Raw genomic sequence first — 27,724 nt, forward strand, 5'->3', positions numbered from 1 at the left:
CCATTAAACTCTAACTGTGTTTTTAGTTTTACCCATCTACCAATAGGTGCCTTTCTTTGTGGTTGAATCTGTGTTTGAAATTCACTGCTCAACTGAGGGATCTTACAGATAATTGTATGTGTGGGGTACAGAGATGAGGTAGTCGTTCAAAAATCATGTTAAACACTTATTGCATACAGAGCAACTTATTATGTTTTGTTAGTCACATTTTTACTCTTGAACTTATTTAGGCTTGCCATAACAAAGGAGTTGAAACTTAAAGTATAGCTTTTCTTTTTTAATTTGTAAAAACATAATTCCACATTGACATTTATGGGGTATTGTGTGTAGGCCAGTGACACAATCTCAATTTAATCAATTTAAAATTCAGGCTCTAACGCAACAAAATGTGGAATAAGTCAAGGGGTGTGAATACTTTCTGAAGGCACTGTAAATGCTAACAAGTTGAAGCGAATATAAACAAATTGCAAGGACAGACATGTCACACCCCAGCTCATAAAGTTGTACAAAAGGTTATCTCAAAAGGTTTGCTGCACGCACAAAACAAATACTAGACAGCTGGGATTTTTGTCCAGGAGGGGATTGATTCTCTGCTGTAAGCAAGAAGATTAGAGAACTTAAGTAAGTTAAAGATATTTAGCTGGCAAACAGAGAATTTTAATTCTAACTTGATCACCTCTTGCGCTGCACAACTGTGGATCGTCAGGTCATACCATGAGACTGGCTCAATCCGCTGCTTTGGGGAACGGCTTCATAATGAAGAAATAATGCAACAGGCGAAAATGAAGAACATGATCTGTTTTATCTATTGAAGGAATACTTTGGGATTTTGGCAATGAGGCCCTTTATCTACTTCCCAGAGTCAGATGAACTCGTGGATACCGTTTTTATGTCTTTGCGTGCAGTTTGAAGGAAGTTGCTAACTAGCGCAATTGCTAGTGTTAGCGCAATGACTAAGTCTATGGGTATCTGCTAGCATACTAGTAGATACCCATAGACTTTCAGTCATAACGCTAGTTAGCACTTGCTCATGAAACTACCCCTAACTTCCTTCATACGTGACACATAAATGGTATCCACGAGTTCATCTGACTCTGGGGAAGTAGATTGCGAAAATCCCCAAGTATCCCTTTTACCCAGTGCGTAAGTTGACTGCAGGTATTTATTGAAAAATAACAACCAAAATGGTGGTATTGAAAACTGTATATACAGTACAGTATACTGCCCAAGCCTACTTGCTAAGGGTTTCTCTCTCAGTAGCACACCGCAACCAGTCCCTGATTTAGTTTGCTGACAGTCACACACACCTTACGTGCAGATGTTGGCAAAACTCATTGTTCTTGGGTGATTGGGTTCTTGTGTCCGTAATCCAGCTCTCATGAATTTACACTACAGTGTTGTCTGCTTGTATCTAATATTGTAGGTCTGGTTTAGTGGATTTCCTCCAACTGTTTTTCTCCTCTCTCCCCAGGCCTCAGTCCGACTGACACCAGCCACCCTGCTCTACGCTGGGAAGTCTCCGGATGGAAACCACGTCCTGGTAACTGACCACTCCTCTGTCCAGTCTTTGGACCATATTGTATGGTTAGTTCTCATCATAATAGGCCTTAGACATGCTTTGTCTGCTGGATTGATGACTGCTTTTAAGGTAACTTAATAAGTGATTCCTCTTATCTATATTTGATAGTGTTCCGTAGAGTAAACTATTGGTCCGATATCTGTTTATTTTCCCCCTATGCTGCTTTAGTAATGTCATCTTGAGAGCTAGCATTTACGTGTAGCACTCTATCACTGGAAATATAATTTGACAAGACTATACTACTCTAAATAACCAGGGTCATATCTGATAATTTTTCTGGTGTAAAACTGGTTTGAGTGGTAGTGAAGTTCAAAGCGCAAGGGGATTCCTTTTTTAGCCTAGTCATTGAGATCACTTTGCCTTGCTCTGTATTGTCTGCGGTGTGTGTCTCACCCTTCCATCCTGTCTGTGTGTGTTTGTAGAGTAGTGCCAAGTACCTGCACAAGGAGTTGCCTGTGCGCATTGCCCACCGTATCAAGGGCTTCCGCAGCCTTCCCTTCATCATTGGCTGCAACCCCACCGTCCTGCAAGTGGTGAGTCCCTTCAGGTTTTTTCTTTGTCTTTCTCTCCCTTTCTCCCCCTTGATGATGGTTTCTCTCTCTTTGCTGCTTCTCTTTGTCAACATGTCTGGTTTACCTTTCTGGTGGTCCTCTGTAGCTCAATTGGTAGAGCATGGCGCTTGAAACGCCAGGGTAGTGGGTTCGATCCCCGGGACCACCCATACGTAAAAATGCACACATGACTGTAAGTCGCTTTGGATAAAAGCGTCTGCTAAATGGCTTATTATTATTATAGTATATTATGGTGCAGTAACGGCCCCTTTGCAACTTGCGGGACAAGCCTCTCATTCCAATCATTGTGCTTGTCTGGGAGAGGAGGGCATGTGCTCGACAGGTGTCAGAAACATAATTGAGTCAGTGCCACTGTGCCTATCAAAATAGACTAACCTTGAACAGCCATTAATTGAGAATGGACTTGTTACACGACTCTGCTAGCATTTATTAGCTTAGCTGCAACGCTTAGCTTCCTAAATTCATGAGAAGGGCTTCTTTATCATGTAACAAACAAAACCCCATCTCTCTATGCCTACAGAACTTTAATCAATTCGATTAAGTCATTTGTCTATCAGCATACCCAGAAAGTTCTTCTCCTATAGAGCTAGAGTTGAAAAGACAGGCCATCTGTGACATTGGAGGCTTTCCTTTGTTCTTTAGCTGCCATGTGCAGTGCTATGAAACCTTTTCTACTCCTCCCTTTGGCATCTCTTCTCTCCTCCCTTCCCATGGCCTATTTACTTCACCTGAGCGTCTTGACACTAGATTAACTTTTGCCTAGATTTTTCTCACACAGCACAGAGGTCTTTTGTGCAAATGAAATTGTGCCTGGAATGCACGATCAGTCGTACAAGGGATGTATACCTGTAGGCCTAGTGCTTTCTCAGAATATTCTCCTACCAAAAACACATAACCAGTGATGCACAAATTACTGTACATTCTGTTTTTGTTTTTTTAGAAGTGGTAATATTACTAATTCACTCAAACAATTACTTAGGATTTGAGCAGTTGTGCAATTGAGTCATATTGGAAGGCTATAACCTCTTAAACATCCTCTCTGTTCTTGGAACATAGGCCAGGACACGTTCGCCCATGGGATGTGTTGTGGCCCACTTATGGTGGCATGGGAGGTTCCTCTTACCTAAGAGTTCTCAGAGGGAATTCTAACCAACACCCACTCTCTGTTTCCCTCTCCTGCAGCATGAGCTCTACATTCGAGCCTACCACGTGTTGTGCGATTTCCCAGTGGTAAGTAGTCAAACAGCCACACTGAGGAGTAGGTTGGGTTGGCCAAGTTCAAGCGCTTGACCCTCAGGGCTTCCATATTTATCTCTGTCCCAGTCTCTGGAACTGGAGAGGCTGTCAGACTGGCCTGACACCTCCAGGCTGACTGTGTTTGTGGAGTGGGTAACAGGTGCACTATCTCGCTTTATTAGCTGGGTGCTCTGCTATATAAACACAGCAAAAAAAGAAACGTCCTCTCACTGTCAACTGCGTTTATTTTCAGCAAACTTAACATGTGTAAATATATGTATGAACATAACAAGATTCAACAACTGAGACATAAACTGAACAAGTTCCACAGACATGTGACTAACAGAAATGGAATCATGTGTCCCTGAAAAAAGGGGGGGTCAAAATCAAAATCAAAAGTAACAGTCAGTATCTGATGTGGCCACCAGCTGCATTAAGTACTGCAGTGCATATCCTCCTCATGGACTGCACCAGATTTGCCAGTTCTTGCTGTGAGATGTTACCCCGCTCTTCCACCAAGGCACGTGCAAGTTCCCGGACATTTCTGGGGGGAATGGCCCTCGCCATCACCCTCCGATCCAACAGGTCCCAGACGTGCTCAATGGGATTGAGATCCGGGCTCTTCGCTGGCCATTGCAGAACACTGACATTCCTGTCTTACAGGAAATCACGCACAGAACGAGCAGTATGGCTGGTGGCATTGTCATGCTGGAGGGTCATGTCAGGATGAGCCTGCAGGAAGGGTACCACATGAGGGAGGAGGATGTCTTCCCTGTAACGCACAGCGTTGAGATTGCCTGTAATGACAACAAGCTCAGTCCGATGATGCTGTGACACACCGCCCCAGACCATGATGGACCCTCCTCCTCCAAATCGATCCCGCTCCAGAGTACAGGCCTCGGTGTAACGCTCATTCCTTCGACGATAAACGCAAATCCGACCATCACCCCTGGTGAGACAAAACCGCGACTCGTCAGTGAAGAGCACTTTTTGCCAGTCCTGTCTGGTCCAGCGACGGTGGGTTTGTACCCATAGGCGACGTTGTTGCCGGTGATGTCTGTTGAGGACCTGCCTTACAACAGGCCTACAAGCCCTCAGTCCAGCGCCTCTCAGCCTATTGCGGACAGTCTGAGTGCTGATGGAGGGATTGTGCATTCCTGGTGTAACTCGGGCAGTTGTTGTTGCCATCCTGTACCTGTCCCGCAGGTGTGATGTTCGGATGTACAGATCCTGTGCAGGTGTTGTTACACATGGTCTGCCACTGCAAGGACGATCAGCTGTCCGTCCTGTCTCCCTGTAGCGCTGTCTTAGGTGTCTCACAGGACGGACATTGCAATTTATTGCCCAGGCCTCATCTGCAGTCCTCATGCCTCCTTGCAGCATGCCTAAGGCACGTTCACGCAGATGAGCATGGACCCTGGGCATCTTTCTTTTGGTGTTTTTCAGAGTCAGCAGAAAGGCCTCTTTAGTGTCCTAAGTTTTCATAACTGTGACCTTAATTGCCTACCGTCTGTAAGCTGTTAGTGTCTTAACGACCGTTCCACAGGTGCATGTTCATTAATTTTTTATGGTTCATTGAACAAGCATGGGAAACAGTGTTTAAACCCTTTACAATGAAGATCTGTGAAGTTATTTGGATTTTTACGAATTATCTTTGAAAAACAGGGTCCTGAAAAGGGGAAGTTTTCTTTTTTTGCTGAGTTTATATGACAATGACTTCAAATGAAATCCCAAGTTCAAGAACATTGGGTAACGGTGGCACTCACCTAATGTATTTCTTTGACTGAAAGTATCATTGTTTGGATGAAAATTATAATATTTTGAATTGATGTTTTTATTGTTATTTTTGCAGGAATTGTAACAAATCCAGCTGAGATAATTAAGGAAAAGTTCTAGCTACTTCTAGACTATATCTAGTTATATATATTTTTTAAATGGTTGTATGGGTCTCGAAATGGTTGAAGTGTGGTTAAGAGCGTTGTGCCAGTAACCGAAAGGTCGCTGGTTCTAATCCCCGAGCCGACTAGGTGAAAAATCTGTTGATGTGCCCTTGAGCAAGGCACTTAACCCTAATTGCTCCTGTAAGTCGCTCTGGATAAGAGCGTCTGCTAAATGACTAAAATGTAGATCTGTGTGAGTGCCTTCGGAAAGTATTCAGACCCCTTGACTTTTTCCACCTTTTTGTTGCCTTATTCTAAAATTGATTAAATATTTTTTTTAAATCAGCAATCTACAAACAATATCCCATAATGACAAAGTAAAAACAGTTTTTTTGATTTTTTTGCAAATGTATTAGATTTAAAAAAACATACCTTATTTACATAAGTATTCAGACCCTTTGCTATGAGACTCGAAATAGAGCTCAGGTGCATCCTGTTTCCATTGATCATCCTTGATGTTTCTACAACTTGATTGGAGTCCACCTGGGATAAATTAAATTGATTGGACATGATTTGGAAAGGCACATACCTGTCTATATAAGGTCCCACAGTTGACAGTGCATGTCAGAGCAAAAACCAAGCCGTGAGGTCGAAATAATTGTCCGTTGAGCTCCGAGACAGGATTCTATCGAGGCACAGATCTGGGGAAGGGTACCAAAAAATGTCTGCAGCATTGAAGGTCCCCAAGAACACAGTGGCCTCCATCATTTTTAAATGGAAGAAGTTTGGAACAACCAAGACCCTTCCTAGAGCTGGCTTCCCGGCCAAACTGAGCAATCGGGGGAGAAGGGCCTTGGTCAGGGAGGTGACCAAGAATCTGATGGTCACTCTGACAGAGCTCCAGAATTCCTCTGTGGAGATGGGAGAACCTTCCAGAAGGACAACCATCTCTGCAGCACTCCACCAATCAGGCCTTTATGGTAGAGTGGCCAGACGGAAGCCACTCCTCAGGAAAAGGCACATGACAGCCCGCTTGGAGTTTGCCAAAAGGCACCTAAAGACTCTACGACCATGAGAAACAAAATTCTCTGGTCTGATGAAACCAAGATTGAACTCTTTGGCCTGAAAGCCAAGCATCACGTCTGGAGGAAACCTGGCACCATCCCTACGGTGAAGCATGGTGTTGGCAGCATCATGCTGTGGGGATCTTTTTCAGCCGCAGGGACTGGGAGACTAGTCGGGATCGAGGCAAAGATGAACAGAGCAAAGTACAGAGAGATCCTTGATGAAAACCGGTTCACTTTCCAACAGGACAACGACCCTAAGCACACAGCCAAGACAATGCAGGAGTGGCTTCGGGACAAGTCTCAATGTCCTTGAGTGGCCCAGCCAGAGCTTGAGAGGATCTGCTGAGAAGAATGTGAGAAACTCCCCAAATACAGGTGTGTAGACTCGAGGAGACTCGAGGCTGTAATCGCTGCCAAAGATGCTTCAACAATGTACTGAGTAAAGGGTCTGAATACTTATGTAAATGTGATATTTCTGTTTTTTTATTTGTAATAAATCATCAAATGTCTACCAATCTGTTTTTGCTTTGTCATTATGGGGTATTGTGTGTAGATGAGGGGGGGGGAAACTATGTAATCAATTTTAGAATAAGGCTGTAACGTAACAAAATTTGAAAAAGGTCCAGGGGTCTGAATACTTTAGAAAGTGTTACAGCCTGAATTTAAAATTGATTAAATTCAGATTTTGTTGCTGGCCTACACACAATACCCCATAATGTCAAAGTGGAATTATCTTTTTAGAAATGTTTACAAATTAATTAGAAATCAAAAGCTGAAATGTCTTCAGTCAAGTATTCAACCCCTTTGTTATGGCAAGCCTAAATAAGTTCAGGGGTAAACATTTGTTTAACATCACATAAGTTGCATGTACTCACTTTGTGTTCAATAGTGTTTAACATGATTTTTGAAGGACTACCTCATCTCTGTAAACCAACATACAATTATCTGAAAGTATGAGCAGTGAATTTCAAACACAGATTCAACCACAAAGACCAGGGAGGTTGTCCAATTCCTCACAAAGAAAGGCCCCTATTGGTAGATGGGTAAACCCCCAAAAAAAGCAGACATTGAATATCCCTTTGAGCATGGTGAAGTCATTAATTACACTTTGGATGGTGTATCGATACACCCAGTCACTACAAAGATACAGGCGTCCTTCCTAACTCCATTGCCGGAGAGTAAGGAAACCGCTCAGGAATTTCACCTAGAGGCCAATGGTGATTTTCAAACAGTTACAAAGTTTAATGGCTGTGATGGGCTAAAACTGAGGATGGATCAACGGCATTGTAGTTACTCCACAATACTAATCTAAATGAAACCGCGAAAAGAAGGAAGCCTATACAGAAAAAAAAAATATATTCCAAAACATTCATCCTGTTTGCAATAAGGCACTAAAGTAAAACTGCAAAAAATGTGGCAACGAAGTGAACTTTGTCCTGAATACAAAGCGTTATATGTTTGGGGCTAATACAACATCAATGAGTACCACTCTATATATATTTTTAAGCATGGTGGTGGCTGCATCATGTTATGGGTATGCTTATCATCGGCAAGGAATAGGGAGTTTTTTTTGGGGGGGGGGGGGGGGGGGTAAAAAGAAAAGGAATAGAGCTAAGCACAGGCAAAGTCCTAGGGGGAAAATCTGGTTTTGTGCTTTTCAACAGACACTGGGAGACGAATTCACCTTTCAGCAGGACCATAACCTAAAACACAAGGCCAAATATCCACTGGAGTTGCTTACCAAGCTGACATTGAATTTTCCTGAGTGGCCGAGTTACAGTTTTGGCTTAAATCTATGGCAAGACTTGAAAATGTAGTAAAATGTAAATAGTTATGTAAATGAGATCTTTCTGTTTCATTTTCATTAAATGTTCAAAACATGTTTTATCTTTGTCATTATTGGGTATTGTGTGTAGATGGGTGAATACTTTCCAAAGGCACTGTGTGTGTGTGTGTGCGTAATAGATAAACAGTTGATTCAAGCCACTTCTGCAAAGTATATTTTATCCTAGTGGAGAAATTGACCAATTCATCTGACCGGAATAAGAATGGCATTCATCCCAGCTCTGATTTTGATAATGGTCAAATTCGAATGGATTTCACTCTGCGTCGTCTGTTTCTCAGATCAAGGACCAGGAGATGGAAGCTCGCTACAGTAAGCTGGTGCAGCAGCTCCTGGATGACCACAAGGATGTGGTCACTCTGCTGGCCGAAGGCTTCAGAGAGTGTCGGCGACACATTCAGGTAATGGCCATGTACGTAGTGCATATAACGTCAGCTGATTTCAAGTCATTGACTTTCCACTTGAACAGCTGTTTTATAGTCTTGCTGCTGCCAGTTAAATGGAATCCAACTTGAGGTTGTAGATCTTTATATAAATTGGTTATAAGTTGGTTGTTGGAACTCTTTGTTTTGTAATGTGACCGTAGGATTGACAGAATGGTGTAATAAATACCTGGCCTTAAGAATGTTTTTATTGATGTTCCAGGATGAGACCCTTGTCCGTAACTTCCTGGACACCACCCTCACCTCCCGCCTGGGGATCCGGATGTTGGCCACACACCACCTTGCCCTGCATGAAGAAAATGTATGTCTCTCATCGACCTTCTAGTCATTAATTGCTAATAGACTGAGAAAAGGAACACGCGTGGTATTATTACAGGGCAGTATTATAATTTGAAGAGGGAAAGCACACTCAGAGAACTCATTTATTTTCACACTAAACGTGCCCACCAGCACATGAACTCAACGTTTCAGCCTGGAGCCTTTGACCAGGGTGTTCTTCTCAAAATATACTGCTTGCCTTGCAAACACATACTTTTAGTTTGGATTATAAGTATTACAAGAAACATCTGATTCATTTATTTGTGCAGTAGTATCGTTTCCTGGGTGCTCTCCAAATATATCTATAGACACTCTAGCATACACTAACATGAACACTAGCCCACCAGTGCAGTGAAATGCGGTGTCACTCCCGATTAACAGATTCCAGATCTTGCACCACTCATGCGAGCTAAAAGAAAAACAAAACACGTGAGATGGACAAAACCATTATTATCGGTGCAGTCTGCTGGCCCCATGACTTTTACTAGAGCCCAGTGTGTATCCTTATATTAACCACTGATGTGCTGTATGCACATCGTAATTGAATGCCTGCCTCGGACCAGAACAGCTAAGTGTGTCATTACATGCTTTTTTTTGCCCTCCCAAGTCACTTTATTCACAGAAGATCTCTGCTAAATATAGAATTGTATGGTTTATCCATCTCTCTGTGACTGCCGATAACTTCAGAACAAAGTTGACTACGACTACAAAGTTGCCATTTTCTTTGCAATTGATACAAACAAGCGATGTATAAAAAGATGCTTCAAATGAATACCGAGATGACTGCGTTAAAATATAAGCAGTAGGCTATTGGCTTATGTTAATCATATTGAAATGCATTTCATGTTCAATCTAGTTCTATTTTGGAACTTGTAGGCTACCGTCTGTAATTTGTGTCAATATATTACATGATGTGTAGCCTAACGGGCGCAATGATGTGCCAAATCTGCGATTTAGTGCATTATTGGGTAAGCATTAGAATAAGCCGCCTCAATATTTGCAGCTGTAGGTGGTAATATCTCTCTAGGACAGGGATCATCAATTAGATTCAGCCGCGGGCAGATTCTTTTTTTATGGCGGCTGGTCAGGGGGGTGGAAAATAATTACAAATAATTTGTAGACTGCAAATTGATCGCAAGAAGCCCAAACAGATATAACATTTGACTAAACCATAATCATTTCAAACATCTATGTGTGTGAATACTTTGGAATAGATTTCCTAAATTAAAAGCACTTGGAGATGATTTTCTGGTGTTTTTAGTCTTCTGTCCGATACATAAAAATAAAGGAAATCACCCGGGGGCCAAATTCGGGCTGCCAGTTGGGGAACCCTGCTCTAGGAGCCGATGCTTCGTCAGTATTGTGAAATAATGTAAAGGTAAGATTTGAATGGAGAAAGCTGATCCGAGAGCAGCGCTCCCATTCGATCCTGTCAGTATCGACACATGCTCCAATGACACACTTAGAGACCGTTCTCTCTGCATGGTGTTTTGTGAAATTTATGTTACATCTTCGGCCATTGTAGGAAAGATGCATCTTTAAAACACTAGTAAGCCTAAGTTCCAGTGTGAGTGCCCCATTGGGCCTCAGAATATTTTCATATGATCCAGTTATAGGATCTATGTATAATGTTTTGGTGGTCAGGATGATGAAGCATGTTTGCCAGGTCTGGAGACTGTGTTAGTTAGCCGCTAGTACCTGATACCTCGCCAAGAGTTATGGTTTTGTTGTCCAACAACACTTAGACCTAAATCACTCACACTATTTGTTATCAAATCCTTTGACGGCTGGTTTCTTTCTGAAACATGTTTTGTGAGATTACTTGCCCTATGGGTCCTAAGTAGTAAATTCTGACTAAGATTACATTGACTCTTAACAAATTGGGCAAACTATCCTCTGTTTAGCATGTCAGTAATAAAGCTTTTGCTTCTCCTCTTATATACCTTTCATCACTCTATGCAGCCTGATTTTGTGGGCATCATCTGCAGGAGACTTTCCCCCAAAAAGATCATTGAGAAATGGGTTGATTTTGCAAGGTGAGTGGTGGTTTGTTACCTTTTATATATTGTTGGTTTAGAATAATCTCACACTACTTCTGTATTAGACCGCAGGTCACACTCTGCCTTCTATTTGCCCCTACTTTTCTGTGATAAGCTGATAGAGCTCATGTACAGACTTGTCACAGGGCCTGCCATTGTGGACTGTATATGGGCCTTTGTTCCACCTTATCCATTAACAATTGTGTCAAAAGTAGCAAATACAACTAGTAAAAGCAGATTTTGATTACATTTTAGTAGGGGACTGTACACAGTGTACAAAACATTAGGAACACCTTCCTAATATTGAGTTGAACAGCCTCAATTCGTCAGGCATGGACTCTACAAGGTGTCAAAAGCATGCCACAGGGATGCTGGCCCATGTTGACTCCAATACTTCCCACAGTTGTGTCAAGTTGGGTGGTGGACCATTTTTGATACACACGGGAAACTGTTGAGCGTGAAAAACCCAGCCAAGTTGCAGTTCTTGACACAAACCAGTGAGCCTGGCACCTACTACCATGCCCCGTTCAAAGGCACTTAAATCTTTTGTCTTGCCTATTCACCCTCTGAATGGCACACATACAATCAATGTCTCAAGGCTTAAAAACCCTTCTTTAGACCCCAATATAATTCTAGAATGCTGCTGTAGATTACTGAGAATTTAAGATCAAGCTAATTTTGGCACACATTTCAAACAGACAGCTCAAAAACAAAGGACAAGTTAACTTAATTTTAAAGCGCACAGCCTTTACTTTAATATGACGTTCATGTCAATAGGAATAACACTCATTTTGTCTTCATTGTGTAAAGACACTCACTATAAAAAAAAACTAACACTCAACCCAACAAAAAACCCTAGAGTATTGAAATTATAGTACATTTGACTAAATTACCCACTTAAAGTACCAAGTGTAATCTATTATCTTATACATATTTTTACATAAATAAAAAAATGTATTTTGATGGATATTTTTTAGTGGACTATGAGAAAACTGGGGTAATCACGAACAGAGTTAGAATTCTTTGTTGCTGGGCCAGGAACTCAATTGGGTCATTTCACTGTGTGTGTGTGGGTAAAGTGGGAATCTGACCTAGGGTCGAATTGCTCGCTCTTACTTAAATCCATGGCTGTCCTACTTTATGAAAGACTGAAACCAGATTGTGGCCTTTTACTTCTCTCCTCAAACAAAGTGGAATAAGTGGCCAGGGTTGAGCAGAGTTCAGGCTAAACCTTTGTCTCTCCTTGGCTATCTTCTTGATTGATTACAGCATGATGTGGTGGGGTTTTGTGTATGTTTGAAAGATTTAAGTATGGACCTGTCATGTCCAACAATCAGTCTTCAGGTCAAGCCCGGGAGAGCCGGGGTTGAACAGAGTTTAAACTAAACATGAGTGTTTTTGCAAGATAAGGGATTGATTGTATTACTATTGATTCTGAACTGAATGAAAGTCGAATTTAGCCGCCATCACAGACAGGAAGTGGGCGGAGCAATAAAGAGCGGGAAACTGAAGAGGGAGGGGTTTTGCGCTAGAAGGGATGAGAATGGGACTATATAGAGGGGGAGCAAAAAGAGAGAGGGGCCCTAATCTGCAGATTAGCCTGACTTAGTTGATTGTAATAAAGTCATTCTTGATTCTACAGAAGCTTTGAAAGAACTTTGATTTTTAATAAAGTATAGTGATTATTTTCCACAATATAATCCAAAATGTGACCAGAGGACAATATTCAGGAAGTATTTCAAAACCCACACAAAGTAGGCTATTTGACAACGATTCTTACTTCTGTAACAATGTGAACATTTAAACAACTATTCAGACTATTTCAAAATGTAGGTAACCTCTCAATAAGATTTAGTACAGACCAGGCCTGACACAATGTAGAAATAGTAGCCTACTTTGACAACAATTCAGTGAACGCAACAAGTATTAGATAGAGAGAAGATACAAAACACAACTGTTCAAAGACAATAAAAGATTTGTAGGACAAATTCATATTTCACGCTGTCACTTTAGTGTTTGCATTTAGCCTACAACATGTCATGGAACTTCTGGAAGCACGGCCCCATCCTGCAAAGTGGCACGTAACACATAGAGCACCCAAAGGGGTTTCTACTCATCTCCCACTCTTTGCTCAGCTTCCACTCCCGATGCACACCACACACCCTCTCTTGTGCCCTTCAAACTTAACCTGCTTTCAAATGATTTACGACTCGGTCCACACACCCTGGTGCCATGCTCTTTGCTCCCCTTTTCCTGCCACTGTAGCCGTATCACAAAGTGAATGCACAAACTGCATTTTGAATGCCCCCAGCGCCTACTGTTTCTAGGAAGGGGACTTTGCAGGGTCCCCCACACAATGTACGCATTTATGATGGCAATGTTGAGCATCCCCCAAAACACATACTTCCACCGTTTTCTGCCTGTGCGTCCAACATTGTAATAGCTCCTCAGTTGTTCAAGCTGGTCAACCCCGCCCATTTTCTTGTTGTAATCCATTACATGCTCTGGAACATAAGTTCCTACCATTTTTAAAAACAACTCCAAAACCCCTGCCACTGTCACTTTAGGCCCAGGCTGTGTGGTACAAGGGTGAATGGTGGGACTTAGGGCAGACACACGCCACGGAAACGTAGGTTCCCCTCTCGGGTGTGCTCTTCCTCTACTTCGTGCTCTCCCTCATGTTCCTCTCCTTCCACTCTTTTCTCCCTCTTCACTCTGCTCTTCCTCTCTCCTCCTCTTCACTCTCCCTCCACTCTCCTCGCTCCAGATCTCTATCCCTCCAATCTTCTCTAACTCCTATTCCTCCCTGCCTTTTTGCTGCTGATCCCTGAATCGCCACATCACTTCCTTCACTTTCACTGACCTAGAGGAACAGCGTAACACAGGGAGAGGGGCAACAAATAGGATACAATTATAGTCAGGAACATAATCTCTCTCCCTCTCACACTGTCTCTTCCTTCCTCTCTTTTTCTCAACCATACACATACTCTCTTCCTAATAAGTGGTTTCCATAATAAATTGTGTGATAGTTACACGCCTCCAATTCCTATCTCGCTTTCTTTCCCTTATTTCCCTTTATTTTCTTTAAAAAATATATCAACTCTTGCCTGACAGACTAACTACAGAGGTCGCCAATGTTAGCTGATTAGATTCGAAGCTGGGACAGTTTCCAAATGAATTGCATTGGTAGAAACAGGACAAAACAAGCAACTTGTTTGCTGGCTATGTAAACAAATATCCAACTCATCATGTGATCTTCACTGCGCAGGCATCTATACTGAACAAAAATATAAACGCAACATGTAAAGTGTTGATCCCATGTTTCATGAGCTGAATTAAGAGCCCAGAAATGTTCTATATGCACAAAAAGCTTTTCTCAAATTTTGTGCACAAATTTGTTTACATCCCTGTTGGTGAGCATTTCTCCTTTGCCAAGTTAATCCATCCACCTGACAGGTGTGTCATATCAAGAAGCTGATTGAACAGCATGATCATTACACAGGTGCACCTTGTGCTGGGACAATAAAAGGCCACTCTAAAATGTGCAGTTTTGTCACACAACACAATGCCACAGATGTCTCAAGTTTTGATGGATTGTGCAATTGACATGCTGACTGCAGGAATGTCCACCAGAGCTGTTGCCAGAGAATTTAATGTTAATTTCTCTACCATAAAACGTCGTTTTAGTGAATTTGGCAGTACGTCCAACCGGCCTGACAAGCGCAGACCACGTGTAACCACGCCAACCCAGGACCTCCACATCCGGCTTCTTCACCTGCGGGATCATCTGAGACCAGCCACCCGGACAGCTGATGACACTGAGGAGTATTTCTGTCTGTAATAAAGCCCTTTTGTGGGGAAAAACTCATTCTGATTGGCTGGGTCTGGCTCCCAGGTCGGTGGGCCTATGCCCTCCCAGGCCCACCCATGGCTGCGCCCCTGCCCAGTCATTTGAAATCCATAGGCTAGGACCTAATGAATTTATTTAAGTTGACTGATTTCATTATATGAACTAACTCAGTAAAATCGTTAATTGTTGCATTTATTTTTGTTCAGTATACTACCAGAACACGACAGCTAAGGTGTCAAATAATAGGAAAACGAGGCAATGTATAGCCTATGGATATCTGTACGTAGCAAACATGAAACACAGAAACACAGAAATTACTCTAGCCTTCATTTCTGTAGCTGGTTGTCTGAATGGCTAGCTAGTGAAAGTGACAGCTGAGGTTGACTCTTTGAGCACTGGCCAAATATTTTTGAGCTACACACAACCTTTCTTGCCTGACAGACTAATGGTTAGCTAGCTAGCTATAGCAAGCAGCTTGGGCCGTTTCCATATGAATTACATCGGTAGAAACAAAACAACCAACTAGTTAGCTGACTATATACAGCTAAACACTGCAACTATTTCCATGAGAGTGAGAGCAATCATTCGAGCTCCACTGCTGATGTGCTCGCCTTTACCAACCAAGTTATCATGACATGACAGGATTTGCTAATCTGTGAGCTATTCCCTAAGTTTCACAGCATCAAACATCAACAACACCAAACATATAAACTCAGCTGTCTTTCAAAGATAATTCGTAAAAATCCAAATAACTTCACAGATCTTCTTCATTGTAAAGGGTTTAAACACTGTTTCCCATGCTTGTTCAATGAACCATAAACAATTAATGAACATGCACCTGTGGAACGGTCGTTAAGACACTAACAGCTTACAGACGGTAGGCAATTAAGGTCACAGTTATGAAAACTTAGGACACTAAAGAGGCCTTTCTACTGACTGAAAAACACCAAAAGAAATATGCCCAGGGTCCCTGCTCATCTGCGTGAATGTGCCTTAGGCATGCTGCAAGGAGGCAAGAGGACTGCAGATGTGGCCAGGGCAATAAATTGCAATGTCCGTACTGTGAGATGCCTGAGACAGGACGGACAGCTGATCGTCCTCGCAGTGGCAGACCACGTGTAACAACACCTGCCCAGGATCGGTACATCTGAACATCACACCTGCGGGACATGTACAGGATGGCAACAACTGCCCGAGTAACACCAGGAACGCACAATCCCTCCATCAGTGCTCAGACTGTCCGCAATAGGCTGAGAGAGGTTGGACTGAGGGCTTGTAGGCCTGTTGTAAGGCAGGTCCTCACCAGACATCACCGGCAACAACGTCGCCTATGGGCACAAACCCACCGTCGCTGGAACAGACAGGACTGTCAAAATGTGCTCTTCACTGACGAGTCGCGGTTTTGTCTCACCAGGGGTGATGGTCGGATTCGCGTTTAGTGTCGAAGGAATGAGCGTTACACCGAGGCCTGTACTCTGGAGCGGGATCGATTTGGAGGTGGAGGGTCCGTCATGGTCTGGGGCGGTGTGTCACAGCATCATCGGGCTGAGCCTATTGTCATTGCAGGCAATCTCAACGCTATGCGTTACAGGGAAGACATCCTCCTCCCTCATGTGGTACCCTTCCTGCAGGCTCATCCTGACATGACCCTCCAGCATGACAATGCCACCAACCGTACTGCTCGTTCTGTGCGTGATTTCCTGTAAGACAGGAATGTCAGTGTTCTGCCATGGCCATCGACGTGCCCGGATCTCAATCCCATTGAGCACGTCTGGGACCTGTTGGATCGGAGGGTGAGGGCTAGGGCCATTCCCCCCCAGAAATGTCCGGGAACTTGCACGTGCCTTGGTGGAAGAGCGGGGTAACATCTCACAGCAAGAACTGCCAAATCTGGTGCAGTCCATGAGGAGATCCACTGCAGTACTTAACGCAGCTGGTGGCCACACCATATACTGACTGTTACTTTTGGTTTTGACCCCCCCCTTTGTTCAGGGACACATTATTCCATTTCTGTTAGTCACATGTCTGTGGAACTTGTTCAGTTTATGTCTCAGTTGTTGAATCTTGTTATGTTCATACAAATATTTACACATGCAAAGTTTGCTGTTAATAAACGCAGTTGACAGTGAGAGGACGTTTTTTGTTTTGCTGAGTTTATATCTGCTGTTTACTTATTTCACTCACCTTGACATCATCGCTTTTCAAAGTGCAAGGACGTGTGTGAATCCGTATCACCAATCAACATAGATAAAGACTCTTTCACAGTGAAAAGTAATGTCTGCTTTGGCGCTGTCATTTTGTGTAATTACGTTTTTGTAAACATTGAAAAGTGATGACAGCATACCCTGTTTCTGGTTGATAACAGCCACACGAATACGACAACAGGTTGTTAGCAAGTTCATTTTGCGGTATTGACACAGATATTGTTAGAAAAACAAGGCCTTTCGTGGGTGCTATAGTAATTTAAAGAAAGGCTGTTGACGGCCGCTATGGGTTCTAAAGGGTTTTAACCTGTCTCCTCCCCTTCCTCTACACTGATTTGAAGTGGATTTAACAAGTGGCATCAATAAGGAATCATAGCTTTCACCTGGTCAGTCTGTCATGGAAAGAGCAGGTGTTCCTAATGTTTTGTACACTCAGTGTATATAGGGTGTAGTGCTGAGTGATTTAACTGACATTTCGGTTATTTTTCGTTTTTTACAGACGTCGGTTAAATTATTTGAAATCCATTTAGTTTTTTAGTTTTTTCTGTGAGCTCCAATCACCGTTTCTCTAAAAGATAAATCGGATCAAGACCGAACTGTGCGATGTAGTTTTAGTTTCCAACAGGCCAATATTCTATTTAGTTTAGTGCGGAAAAATTTGGTAATTCTCTACAATGACCATAATCCATTGCGCGCCCGCCTTCTTGTCCGGTCTGTGTGGAGCAGACACGCAGACATGGATACTGAGAGAAGAGTGCGCGCGCGCGATCGAGAGTGATAAAAAGCAGTTGCTTCAAGGTATCTCTACCTGAAAAATGCATGATCTAATGGATTTGATAGTTGGTATTCAGCCGTCACAAAAGTATGCCTTATTTATTTTGAGGAACTACTAAAATAGTGATTTTGTCAGACCGCATAGGCAGCAGCTCTATAGAGATTAGATGATTACTTGGAATTAAATAATAGTCATAATTATTTTATTTTTTATATATACAGTGGGGAGAACAAGTATTTGATACACTGCCGATTTTGCAGGTTTTCCTACTTACAAAGCATGTAGAGGTCTATAATTTGTATCATAGGTACACTTCAACTGTGAGAGACGGAATCTAAAACAAAAATCCAGAAAATCACATTGTATGATTTTTAAGTAATGAATTTGCATTTTATTGCATAACATAAGTATTTGATACATCAGAAAAGCAGAACTTAATATTTGGTACAGAAACCTTTGTTTGCAATTACAGAGATCATACGTTTCCTGTAGGTCTTGACCAGGTTTGCACACACTGCAGCAGGGATTTTGGCCCACTCCTCCATACAGACCTTCTCCAGATCCTTCAGTTTTCGGAGCTGTCGCTGGGCAATACGGACTTTCAGCTCCCTCCAAAGATTTTCTATTGGGTTCAGGTCTGGAGACTGGCTAGGCCACTCCAGGACCTTGAGATGCTTCTTACGGAGCCACTCCTTAGTTTCCCTGGCTGTGTATTTCGGGTCGTTGTCTTGCTGGAAGACCCAGCCACGACCCATCTTCAATGCTCTTACTGAGGGAAGGAGGTTGTTGGCCAAGATCTCGCGATACATGGCCCCATCCATCCTCCCCTCAATACGGTGCAGTCGTCCTGTCCCCTTTGCAGAAAAGCATCCCCAAAGAATGATGTTTCCACCTCCATGCTTCACGGTTGGGATGGTGTTCTTGGGGTTGTACTCATCCTTCTTCCTCCAAACACGGTGAGTGGAGTTTAGACCAAAAAGCTCTATTTTTGTCTCATCAGACCACATGACCTTCTCCCATTCCTCCTCTGGATCATCCAGATGGTCATTAGCAAACTTCAGACGGGCCTGGACATGCGCTGGCTTGAGCAGGGGGACCTTGCGTGCGCTGCAGGATTTTAATCCATGACGGCGTAGTGTGTTACTAATGGTTTTCTTTGAGACTGTGGTCCCAGCTCTCTTCAGGTCATTGACCAGGTCCTGCCGTGTAGTTCTGGGCTGATCCCTCATCTTCCTCATGATCATTGATGCCCCACGAGGTGAGATCTTGCATGGAGCCCCAGACCGAGGGTGATTGACCATCATCTTGAACTTCTTCCATTTTCTAATAATTGCGCCAACAGTTGTTGCCTTCTCACCAAGCTGCTTGCCTATTGTCCTGTAGCCCATCCCAGCCTTGTGCAGGTCTACAATTTTATCCCTGATGTCCTTACACAGCTCTCTGGTCTTGGCCATTGTGTAGAGGTTGGAGTCTGTTTGATTGAGTGTGTGGACAGGTATCTTTTATACAGGTAACGAGTTCAAACAGGTGCAGTTAATACAGGTAATGAGTGGAGAACAGGAGGGCTTCTTAAAGAAAAACTAACAGGCCTGTGAGAGACGGAATTCTTATTGGTTGGTAGGTGATCAAATACTTATGTCATGCAATAAAATGCAAATTAATTACTTAAAAATCATACAATGTGATTTTCTGGATTTTTGTTTTAGATTCCGTCTCTCACAGTTGAAGTGTACCTATGATAAAAATGACAGACCTCTACATGCTTTGTAAGTAGGAAAACCTGCTAAATCGGCAGTGTATCAAATACTTGTTCTCCCCACTGTAAGTAACAACTGAAATATTTTAGTCACTACCATCATGGGACTTTTATTAATTGCTTTATTCTGTGTTACAGCATTCAACCCACATAATGCATAGTGCATTTAATGTAAAACATTTTGATCAAAAATCGTTAAAAAAATTAAAGGCAGACAAATGTATATTAAGCCCCACAATCAAGCAATGATAAATATATACTGTATAGTGGGGAAAGACAGACTGGCAGTTATATTGTTAAGATCTAGGCTGTAACCACTGTTTTCCACTGGCTCTGTATGAGGGTCTTCTCAAGTTCATAGTAATAACCACAGTTCTGTGTGGCACAATGCAACATACACAAATATAGCGTGTCCACTCACACAGGCAAGCACAAGCCTCTATGTGCAGTTCCTTCTGTCTGTCTCTTAAATAAATAAATACATATTCAATTTAAGTGCTTTATTGGCATGGGAAACGTATGTTAACATTGCCAAAGCAAGTGAAGTAGATAGTAAACAATAATATATTTACAGTAAACATTACACTCAAGTTCCAAAATAATAGACATTTCAAATGTCATTGTCTATATACAGTGTTGTAACAATGTGCAAATAGTTAAAGTACAAATGGGAAAATAAATAAACATAAATATGGGTTGTATTTACAGTGGTGTTTGTTCTTCACTGTTGTTGCCCTTTTCTTGTGGCAACAGGTCACAAATCTTGCTGCTGTGGTGGCACACTGTGGTATTTCACTCAGTAGATAAGGGAGTTTATCAAAATTGGGGTTGTTTTCGAATTCTTTGTGGATCTCTGTAATCTGAGGGAAATATGTGTCTCTAATATGGTCATACATTTGGTAGATTAGGAAGTGCAGCTCAGTTTCCACCTCATTTTGTGGGCAGTGTGCACATAACCAGTCTTCTCTTGAGAGCCAGGTCTGCCTACGGCGGCCTTTCTCAATAGCAAGGCTATGCTCACTGAGCCTGTACATAGTCAACGCTTTCCTTAAGTTTGGGTCTGTCACAGTGGTCAGGTATTCTGCCACTGTGTACTCTCTGTTTAGGGCCAAATAGCATTCAACAATGGTTTGCTCAGTTTTTTTGTAAATTCTTTCCAATGTGTCAAGTAATTCTCTTTTTGTTTTCTCATGATTTGGTTGGGTCTAATTGTGTTGTTGTCCTGGGACTCTGTGGGGTCCGTTTGTGTTTGTGAACAGAGCCCCAGGACCAGCTTACTTACGGGACTCTTCTCCAAGTTAATATCTCTGTAGGTGATGGCTTTGTTATGGAAGGTTTGGGAATCACTTCCTTTTAAGTGTTTTATAGAATTTAACGGCTCTTTTCTGGATTTTGATAATTAGCGGGTATCGGCCTAATTCTGATCTGCATGCATTATTTGGTGTTTTTCGTTGTACACAGAGGATATTTTTGCAGAATTCTGCATGCAGTCTCTCAATTTGGTCTTTGTCACATTTTGTGAATTCTTGGTTGGTGAGCGGACCCCAGACCTCACAACCATAAAGGGTCTCTCTCAACCTCTCTCTACCTCTCTCTCTCTTTCTCTCTACCTCTCTCGCTCTACCTCTACCTCTCTCTGTACCTCTCTCTACCTCTCTCTACCTCTCTCTCGACCTCTACCTCTCTCTACCTTTCTCTCTACCTCTCTCGCTCTCTCTCTACCTCTCTGTACCTCTTTCTCTACGGCTACCTCTCTCTCTGTACCTCTCTACCTCTCTCTGTACCTTTCTCTACCTCTCTCTGTACATTTCTCTCTACCTCTCTCTCTACCTCTTTCCAGCCGATTGATGAGAAATGTTTTATTTAATCAATTTTAGAATAAGGCTGTAACGTAACAAAAAGTGAAGGGGTCTGAATACTTTCTGAATGCACTGTATCTGTACACAATTGTACGTTTGCCTGTGTATGCATGTTTCCTCAAGCTCCCTCATGTCTTCTGCAGGCGTCTGTGTGAGCACCAGTACGGTAACTCCCCGCGGGTGCGTATCAACGGGCATGTGGCGGCCCGCTTCCCCTTCATCCCTCTGCCCCTAGACTACATCCTGCCTGAACTGCTGAAGAACGCTATGAGGTACCAGAACACGTCTCCTTTTAACTAACTTTCTGACGACTCACACACCCCTGAAACCTCCCCTTCAACACCTGTGAGTCATTCTTGTTAATCACCTGTAAGATCCCAAGTCATCCTAGGTTCAGTTTCACCTCAATTTCCCTAGAACGAAAAGCTTATTTCCCTCATACCTTTTCCCTTTGACGACTTATCTAACAGGAAATCAGACTCCACGGTAGCCATTTTTAGACTATACATAACTAAATCTCTAGTTTGACAACCTCCCCTCTTTTCTTCAAAGTATTTAGCTGTGTGCTACTGCTCTTGGTGGTGAAATGTTGCCCTGGCACTTATGAGAGGGTTGCTAAATTGTGTGTGTGTTCAATAAGATTCAAATCAGCCATTCAGTCCAATGAGGATTAGGAATAGAGGTGTTTCTGTTCTGTTCTTGGAGCTCCGTCTCAGATGTCGCAATTAGCAGACAGACCATTCACTCTGACTCATGTTCCTCCTTCCCAGAAGGCAGTGTTTTAGGGTGTGTCATAATAACACAAGTGACATCTACCAGTGAGTCAAACTCATTCCATGGAGGGCTGAGTGCGGGTTTTGGCTCCACCCTTGTACTTGATTGATGAATTAAGGTCACTCATTAGTAAGGAACTCCCCTCACCTGGTTGTCTAGGTCTTAATTGAAAGGAAAAAAGCAGAAACTAGGCCCTACGTGGAATGAGTTTGACACCCCTGCTTTAAACAATCCTTCTGACAGATTCTGTGTCGGGTTACGTTGAAGGACTACACAGTCTAATGTCCTCGCTGTCTGCCCTTGACCTCCCCTCTACCTGTGTCCCCACAGGGCCACCATGGAAAGCCACCTCGACACACCTTACAACGTGCCCGATGTCGTAGTCACCATCGCCAACAACGATGTGGACTTTGTCATCAGGTGAGTGGGTGACCTTCGGCACACTGATTACCTTAACCTCTATCTACTCAAGACTCCTTTAACAAGGTTAAATAATTAGAGGAGTCCCAGACTCTGGGCTTAGCTGTTTGAATGGGAAACCTGATGCCTCGGGCCAGTGTTTCCTCTAAGCTGCAGGCTTATCATGCCCAGTGTGGTTTCCATGGGAACAGCGGTTCAGGACCACAGTGAAAGCGACCACAGTGAACGCACCGTCAGCAGACTTCTGCTACTCTCATGTAGTGTTTAAGAACCGTAAATCGATGTTGACACTGAACAAATGTACTGACGCTAAAATGTTTTACCAGCCCAGATTGCAGAACAATTCAAATTGTATTTGTCACATGCGCCGAATAAAACAGGTGTAGACCTTACAGTGAAATGCTTACTTACAAGCCCTTAACCAAGAATGCAGTTTTAAGAAAGAATACCAAATAAAATCACAAAAAAATACAATATAGACTAATACGAAATAAAAGTAACAAATAATTTAAAGCAGTAAAAATAACAAAGCAGTACAAATAACAATAGCGAGGCTATATACAGGGGGTAACGGTACCGAGTCAATGTGCGGGGGCACCGGTTAGTCGAGGTAATTGAGGTAATACAGTCGTGGTCAAAAGTTTTGAGAATGACACAAGTATTGGTCTTCACAAAGGTCGCTGCTTCAGTGTTATGAGATACATTTGTCAGATGTTACTATGGTATACTGAAGTATAATTACAAGCATTCCATAAGTGTCAAAGGCTTTTATTGACAATTACATTAAAGTTTATGCAAAGAGTCAATATTTGCAGTGTTAACCCTTCTTTTTCAAGACCTCTGCAATCCGCCCTGGCATGCTGTCAATTAACTTCTGGGCCACATCCTGACTGATGGCAGCCCATTCTTGCATAATCAATGCTTGGAGTTTGTCAGAATTTGTGGGTTTTTGTTTGTCCACCTGCCTCTTGAGGATCGACCACAAGTTCTCAATGGGATTAAGGTCTGGGGAGTTTCCCCAGATGTTTTGTTCCCCGAGCCACTTAGTTATCACTTTTGCCTTTTGGCAAGGTGCTCCATCATGCTGGAAAAGGCATTGGTCGTCACCAAACTGTTCTTGGATGGTTGGGAGAAGTTGCTTTCGGAGGATGTGTTGGTACCATTCTTTATTCATGGCTGTGTTCTTAGGGCAAATTGTGAGTGAGCCCACTCCCTTGGCTGAGAAGCAACCCCACACATGAATGGTCTCAGGATGCTTTACTGTTGGCATGACACAGGACTGATGGTAGCGCTCACCTTGTCTTCTCCGGACAAGGTGTTTTCCGGATGCCCCAAACAATCGGAAAGGGGATTCATCAGAGAAAATTACTTTACCCCAGTCCTCAGCAGTCCAATCCCTGTACCTTTTGCAGAATATCAGTCTGTCCCTGTTGTTTTTCCTGGAGAGAAGTTGCTTATTTGCTGCCCTTCTTGACACCAGGCCATCCTCCAAAAGTCTTCGCCTCACTGTGCATGCAGATGCACTCACACCTGCCTGCTGCCATTCCTGAGCAAGCTCTGCACTGGTGGTGCCCCGATCCTGCAGCTGAATCAACTTTAGGAGACGGTCCTGGCGCTTGCTGGACTTTCTTGGGCGCCCTGACGCCTTCTTCACAACAATTGAACCTCTCTCCTTGAAGTTCTTGATGATCCGATAAATGGTTGATTTAGGTGCAATCTTACTAGCAGCAAATCCTTGCCTGTAAAGCCCTTTTTGTGCAACGCAATGATGACGGCACGTGTTTCCTTGCAGGTAACCATGGTTAACAGAGGAAGAACAATGATTTCAAGCACCACCCTCCTTTTAAAGCTTCCAGTCTGTTATTTTAACTCAATCAGCATGACAGAATGATCTCCAGCCTTGTCCTCGTCAACATGATGGCAGCTGGTTCTTTTGTGGAAGGGCAGAAATGCAGTGGAAATGTTTTGCAAAGAGGGACTTTGCAATTAATTTGTGTTGCACATTTAGGCCTAATTAAACTGATGCATTTGGTGATGTGAAACTTCAATTCTCTGGCACTATGAAGAATAGTTTAGCCATACTCATTGATGGCCTAATACAGTGGGGGAAAAAAGTATTTAGTCAGCCACCAATTGTGCAAGTTCTCCCACTTAAAAAGATGAGAGAGGCCTGTAATTTTTATCATAGGTATACGTCAACTATGACAGACAAATTGAGGAAAAAAATTCCAGAAAATCACATTGTAGGATTTTTTATGAATTTGTTTGCAAATTATGGTGGAAAATAAGTATTTGGTCACCTACAAACAAGCAAGATTTCTGTCTCTCACAGACCTGTAACTTCTTCTTTAAGAGGCTCCTCTGTCCTCCACTTGTTACCTGTATTAATGGCACCTGTTTGAACTTGTTATCAGTATAAAAGACACCTGTCCACAACCTCAAACAGTCACACTCCGAAATCCACTATGGCCAAGACCAAAGAGCTGTCAAAGGACACCAGAAACAAAATTGTAGACCTGCACCAGGCTGGGAAGACTGAATCTGCAATAGGTAAGCAGCTTGGTTTGAAGAAATCAACTGTGGGAGCAATTATTAGGAAATGGAAGACATACAAGACCACTGATAATCTCCCTCGATCTGGGGCTCCACGCAAGATCTCACCCCGTGGGTATATAAAGTATTGAGAAACTTTTGTTATTGACCAAATACTTATTTTCCACCATAATTTGCAAATAAATTCATTAAAAATCCTACAATGTGATTTTTCTGGATAGTTTTTTCTCATTTTGTCTGTCTTAGTTGACGTGTACCTATGATGAAAATTACAGGCCTCATCTTTTTAAGTGGGAGAACTTGCACAATTGGTGGCTGACTAAATACATTTTTTCCCCACTGTATATACTTTTGGTTAATTTACGAGGCATTGCTAGATACAGATTGCCAAGATATAGCCTATGCGTACGGTTCTGACTGTCTCTTTGCCTGCCCCGATCATCTCTCTCCCTCACCTGTTCCTCTTTCTCTCCTATTTTCTGTGTGTGTTTGGTCTTTGGTCTGTTGCGTGTAGAATAGCTCAGCCTAATCATTGATGGCCCCTATTTTAGTGAACTTAGGCGAGACATTGCAAGCCAAGAAATTGCGGAAAACAGTATTGCGATAGCCTAGATCTTTTGATTACCGATGCATGGTTCTGACTGTCTGCCTGGTGGCCAACATGCCTGGTTGTACCCCTCCACCTTCTCTCGCTCCATCGCTAGCTTGCTTTTTCTTTGCTGTGAAAGATGCGAGAGTTTGTTCTCGAAGTAGACTACGGAAAATAGTTTCCTCCGTTGCAAAAATACTGAATCTTAGGAGATGAGTCGATTGCTTGCAGAATCGAAGCTTGACACTAATGAGAGCCCGAAAAGTGGTTGTCAGAAGCGTCAAACCGCTCTGGCCCCACTGATTTGGGGAGCTCCCCTGATATCAGAGAGACATTCTCATGAACGGTTAATCATTTACACACGTTATTCACAACATATTAAGACAGGGTATTTATGTAAGAAGTATTTCAATTTAATTCAGTTTATCAAAATATCATGATTTTATAAAGTGGGCACCAGCGTCAAACAGTTAAATTCTCGCTCAGCGGACAGATTAATTCATGTGACCTAACCCTAATTTAAAGTGGCCATCAGTGGAGGCTCCTCAGAGGAGGAAGAGGGCCATCTTCCTCAATGAATTTCATAAAAATTGTGAAACATTAAAGTTATCCCTTTTAGTTAAAACTATACTAAATAAATTCACATGGCACCAAATAATTGATTAAAACACTGTTTTGCAATTAAGGTCTACAGTAGCCTCAGCAGCACTCTGTAGGGTAGTACCATTGTGTAGCTGGAGGACAGCTAGCTTCTGTCCTCCTCTGGGTACATTGACTTCAATACAAAACCTAGGAGGCTCGTGGTTCTCACCTCCTTCCATAGACAACGCAGTAATTATGACAACTTCCGGAGGACGTCTTCCAACCTATCACCGCTCTTGCAGCATGAACTAACATGTTGTCCACCCAATCAAAGGATCAGAGAATGAGTCTAGGACTGAAAGCATAAGCTACAGCTAGCACCGCAGTGCATAAAATGTGGTGAGTAGTTGACTCAGAGAGAAAGACAATAGTTGAACAGTTTTTAACAAATTAATTTCTTCCAAAATTAAGAAGCAAGAGAGAGAGGGCTAGCTATATTTCTTAGTATATCTTTTTTCACTTTCACTTACTCAGCTAGCATTGAATGCAGCTAGCTAGTTTAGCCTAGTCAAACACCCGGCTCAAACAGAGAGGGATGCTATGTTAGCTAGCTGGCTATGGCTATCCAACACTGGAACTCTTCCAAGTCAAGGTAAGCTTTTGGTTTTATTAATTTATTGCCACCGGGGCCCACCGGTGTATTTGCTAAACTGCTTGCTGCTGACTGTACACTGTACTGCATGATTGTAACAGGTTTAATAATAATAATAATAATATGCCATTTAGCAGACGCTTTTATCCAAAGCGACTTACAGTCATGCGTGCATACATTTTTGTGTATGGGTGGTCCCGGGGATCGAACCCATTACCTTGGCGTTACAAGCGCCGTGCTCTACCAGCTGAGCTACAGAGGACCACCGTTTACTAAAGCGTTAGTTCTAGTAGCTGGGTCAGTCCTGTGGTCCTCTGTAGCTCAGCTGGTAGAGCACGGCGCTTGTAACGCCAAGGTAGTGGGTTCGAACCCCGGGACCACCCATACACAAAAAAATGTATGCACGCACGACTGTAAGTCGCTTTGGATAAAAGCGTCTGCTAAATGGCATATTATTATTATTATTATCCTACTAGGCGGTGCCTTTTCTGTCCCCAGGAAATATCAGTTCTTATTTAGTGTAAAATGTGGATTCCAAAAGGCTTTAAATATAAGGTCAGGTGTCCTTTACCTTAAAAACACAAATATTTTATGCATTTTTAACACTTTTTGTCAGTGGATGTAGGCGTTTTTGCCATGTCCCCAGGTGTTATTTATCAACTTCCACAAGAAACATAAGCCATAAAAATTTGTACGTCTTGCTTCATTATTTTATAGTCCTAGTTATTAGTTT

The 27,724-nt window shown here is 42.6% G+C and overlaps 1 protein-coding gene across 1 annotated transcript in view; it reads left to right on the top strand.

Annotated features, from left to right (window-relative positions):
• LOC311136703 (branched-chain alpha-ketoacid dehydrogenase kinase-like) overlaps window positions 1-27,724 on the top strand; it is a 45,578-nt gene that overhangs the window by 12,221 nt on the left and 5,633 nt on the right. Inside the window, exons 2-9 of the mRNA XM_084170944.1 lie at window positions 1,472-1,540; window positions 2,002-2,112; window positions 3,334-3,381; window positions 8,459-8,578; window positions 8,823-8,921; window positions 10,901-10,974; window positions 21,565-21,693; window positions 22,526-22,615. Coding sequence (XP_084027070.1) covers window positions 1,472-1,540; window positions 2,002-2,112; window positions 3,334-3,381; window positions 8,459-8,578; window positions 8,823-8,921; window positions 10,901-10,974; window positions 21,565-21,693; window positions 22,526-22,615 — 740 coding nt within the window. The remainder of the gene's footprint in view (window positions 1-1,471; window positions 1,541-2,001; window positions 2,113-3,333; window positions 3,382-8,458; window positions 8,579-8,822; window positions 8,922-10,900; window positions 10,975-21,564; window positions 21,694-22,525; window positions 22,616-27,724) is intronic.

The sequence above is a fragment of the Coregonus lavaretus genome, assembly GCF_964263955.1.
Source record: "Coregonus lavaretus genome assembly, chromosome: 10".
Lineage (NCBI taxonomy): Eukaryota > Metazoa > Chordata > Actinopteri > Salmoniformes > Salmonidae > Coregonus > Coregonus lavaretus.